Below are 3,646 nucleotides of genomic sequence, written 5' to 3'. Positions count from 1 at the left end.
AAAGAGGGCTGTTAAAGTGACTACAGAGCAGTTTCATGTCACTGCCTTCTCAAACACCTTACAAAGACACTGTTTGTCAGATTTTGAAAAGCAAACATGGTCATATTATCTCTTGTTCTGCTTTTGCTTTCAGTCCAGTGGTCCTGGGCTCAGGAAGACCCTCTTCTGCCTTTCTCTGAACACCTGGACCTCGAGCACAAGGTGCGGCTGAAGTGGGGATTTGATAAGATCAAGGGCACAATCTTGTTCGAGCTCACGGTCAACACCAGCGGCTGGGTCGGTTTTGGCTTCAGCCCCAAAGGAGGAATGACTGGAGCCGATATCGTCATTGGAGGAGTTGGACCCAAAGGCATTTACTTCACGGTAAAGACTGAGACTGATAACTATCAAAGTCACTTACAGTGGAATTACAATTAATTTTATATTCTTTTGATATTTTGTTCTTTATGTTTTTGACTCACATTCATATTTCCTATTTAGTTATATTTTATCTTATATTTGAGTTTCTTAGTTGTTCACATCCTCAAGATTGAGACTGATAACTGTCACTTACAGTTGAGTTACAAATAATTGTATATTTTTTGATATTTAATTCTTTATATTATTTTTATTCAAATATCTGATATATATATCTGTCTGACATAGACATCTGATATTCTTGTGTTTTGAACTATTGATTGTCAAAGTGTTAAATTGATAGCCCAGTTTAACTGCACTGGGATCTGTACATCTATAACTACAACATCATAAAGCATACATACATGCTTCATTTCTCTTTTCTGTTTTTCTGTATTTAGGATCGTCATGCTGTGGGAAAATCAATTCCTTTGGTTGACAAGCAACAGAACTACAAACTCCTGTCTCTGAAAGAGTCTGATGGGAAAACAGTCATGAAGTTTCAGAGGTCCATTGGTTCCTGTGATGAAAATGATTTACCCATCACTGTGAGTTTTAGCATTGTTTTTTTTTAATATTCATTACAAAGGAAAAGTAGTTCAGCACCAGCAATGTAGCCCTCCCCTTTCACTGTTTTAGCCTGAAAACAGCGACAGTCAGGGCAGGATTTGGAGGGCCGGGGACCCCTGGGCTTGAGGTTATGTTTGGGCTCTACCTATACACTACAAATGCTCTCAACTAGAACATCATTATGGAGTAACACAAAATTCACAAACATTAAAATATGCTTTGAGCATGGCCAGACTTACCATTGGGCTAGGCTGGGCTGCAGCCCATGAGCCCCGCCTTTACCCGTTTACGTTTGTTTGATTTGTTCAGTTATATGCCAGTCAGATATTATTACACTCTTAAATATAAAGGTGCTTCACGATGCCATAGAAGAACCTTTTTTGTCTAAATGGCTCCATAAAGAACCTTTAACATCTGAAGAACTTTTCTGTTTCACAAAAGGTTCTTTGTGGCAAAAGAAGATTCTTCAGATTATAAAAAGGTAAGAAAGAGATGGTTTCTTAACCTTTTAACTGAATGGTTCTTTGTGGAACCAAAAATGGTTCTTCTATGGCATCGCTGGGAAGAACCTTTTAAGCACCTTTTTTTTTTTTTTTAAGAGTGTGGCCTTAAAAACGGCTGATCTTGTTTGTCAAGGAGCTCTCAACTGCACTTCAAAACCCTCCTTAAACTGAAAACATGGACTGTCTGACTGACCGACTTAAAAAACCTTCAAAATAAATCAAAAATAGCTAAAATGAGTTATCGATGGCCAGATGAGCCACATACACACAGCAAACTTTTATGAGTGACAATATTTAACTGCAGTGTGCATGCGGCCAAAGAGCTTCTCATTTCAAGTAAAGACATCAAGTAAAAGTGTTTTTATTGCATCATCAGAATCTCCCCATGAAGCTGATCTATGCGTACGGACAGACCGATGAAATCATGTACCACAGCACCCGAAGAGGCACAAAGCAGCTGAACCTGTTGAAGTACATGCCTCGGGTCAACCTTCCAAACAGCAACTTTTTTGACATAACTATGGTCAATGTAAGAAAGATTTTACTTTGTCATTTTGCTGTTCTGTGTGTAAACCCAGTTTTCTGTTGCTGGCATTTCAAGAGCAACATTTAAAACAGCAGCTAAATATTTCTGTGAAAACAGTAACATCTTTATTCAGAATTTGTTGAAGAATAGAAAACTCAAAAGAGCAGCATTTAAAATAGAAAAATATTCTGTAACATTTTAAATGTCTTTTCTGTCACTTTTGGTCAATTTAATGTGTCCTTGTTGAAAAATATACATTTCTTTTTATTGATTTACTTTTTATATTAAAAAAACAAAAACAAAAAAACTTTTACTGAGCCCATAATATAGTTTACCCCATAGTTTGCATAGATTATATTATTGGTTAATCTCTTTAAAGTGCTAATGAGTGTAACTTTACATGTTGCTTACATTTACAAATCATTTCAGTTCACTGTACCAGCCAACCATACCTACTATCACTGCAAGATCATGAAAGCCCCAACATTTGATCGCAAACAGCACATTTATCGCGTAAGTGAGTCTATGAACTTAACACACATGATCTATCCAGCGATCTGTCAATCATCTTCATCTCTGACTTACTTTATGTCCAGATTGAGCCGGTGATCACAAACATTGACGTCATGCATCATCTCGTGCTGTACCGTTGCCCTCCGAGCGTGACCGAGCCGCTTGAGGTGGAGTGTTATACTGGGATGGATACAAAGTGTATAGAGGCCGTGGCTGTGTGGGGAGTTGGCGGAGGGGTTAGTCTCACCTGTGACTTAGGTTGAAAGCATTTTCATGTGAAAACAACCAGATTTAAAGGGTTAGTTCACCCAAAAATTCTGTGATTAATTACTCGCCCTCGTGTTGTTCGAAACCCTTTCCGAGTCGTTTTCCTCATTTTTGTTCTTTAATCTTTGGTTTTCTTGATCAGTGACACACAATGCCGATAGTAGACAAGCTCAAAGAGGCCCTGAAGCCGGGCCGCAAGGACTCCAGCGACGAGGGCGACCTGAACAAGTTGCTGGCTTCATCCGCCAAGAAAGTGCTTCTGCAGAAGATCGAGTTTGAACCTGCCAGCAAAGGCTTCAGCTACCAGCTGGAGACCCTCAAGACAAAATACGTGATCCTGAATCCCAAAAACGATGGAGCAGCGGCACAGAGACCGACTGAACCTGCTCAGATTAAGAGACAAAGTAAGATGAAAATAGTTTTATTGTTTTGATATTGTTTATTTATTGTTTTTTAGGGAACAATCGGTTTTAAAGGATTAGTTCACCCAAAAATGACAATTCTGTCATTAATTACTCACCCTCGTGTTGTTCCAAACCCGTAAGACTTTCGTTCATCTTCGGAACACAATTTAAGATATTTTTGATGGAATCTGAGGGCTCTCTGACCCTCCCATAGACAGCAAGGTAACTACCACGTTCAAGGTCCAGAAAAGTACCAAGATGATCGACAAAGTATTCCATGTGACATCAGTGGTTCAACTGTAAAGTTACGAAGCTACGAAAATACTTTTTTGCGCAAAGAAAACAAAAATAACGACTTTATTCCACATTTTCGTCTCATGACATCATTACGCCGGATCTGGGTCAGCGCCTGCGCCGCCACACGCTCGCGTCATGATACTGTCGTGAACGCGCGTCCACAAGTGACG

At 39.3% G+C, this 3,646-nt stretch overlaps 1 protein-coding gene across 1 annotated transcript in view; it reads left to right on the top strand.

The window, feature by feature from the left end:
• Window positions 1-96: 96 nt before the first annotated feature.
• LOC107726733 (DBH-like monooxygenase protein 2 homolog) overlaps window positions 97-3,646 on the top strand; it is an 11,497-nt gene continuing 7,947 nt past the window's right edge. Inside the window, exons 1-5 of the mRNA XM_016536423.1 lie at window positions 97-363; window positions 798-944; window positions 1,846-1,998; window positions 2,425-2,508; window positions 2,592-2,744. Of these exons, the coding sequence (XP_016391909.1) occupies window positions 97-363; window positions 798-944; window positions 1,846-1,998; window positions 2,425-2,508; window positions 2,592-2,744 (804 nt within the window). The remainder of the gene's footprint in view (window positions 364-797; window positions 945-1,845; window positions 1,999-2,424; window positions 2,509-2,591; window positions 2,745-3,646) is intronic.

This window comes from Sinocyclocheilus rhinocerous, unplaced genomic scaffold, assembly GCF_001515625.1.
Source record: "Sinocyclocheilus rhinocerous isolate Xijiao unplaced genomic scaffold, SAMN03320098_v1.1 scaffold786, whole genome shotgun sequence".
In the NCBI taxonomy this organism is placed as follows: Eukaryota; Metazoa; Chordata; class Actinopteri; order Cypriniformes; family Cyprinidae; genus Sinocyclocheilus; species Sinocyclocheilus rhinocerous.
Note: the sequence above shows the minus strand (reverse complement) of the source record. Positions and strands in the feature narration are given on the sequence as shown.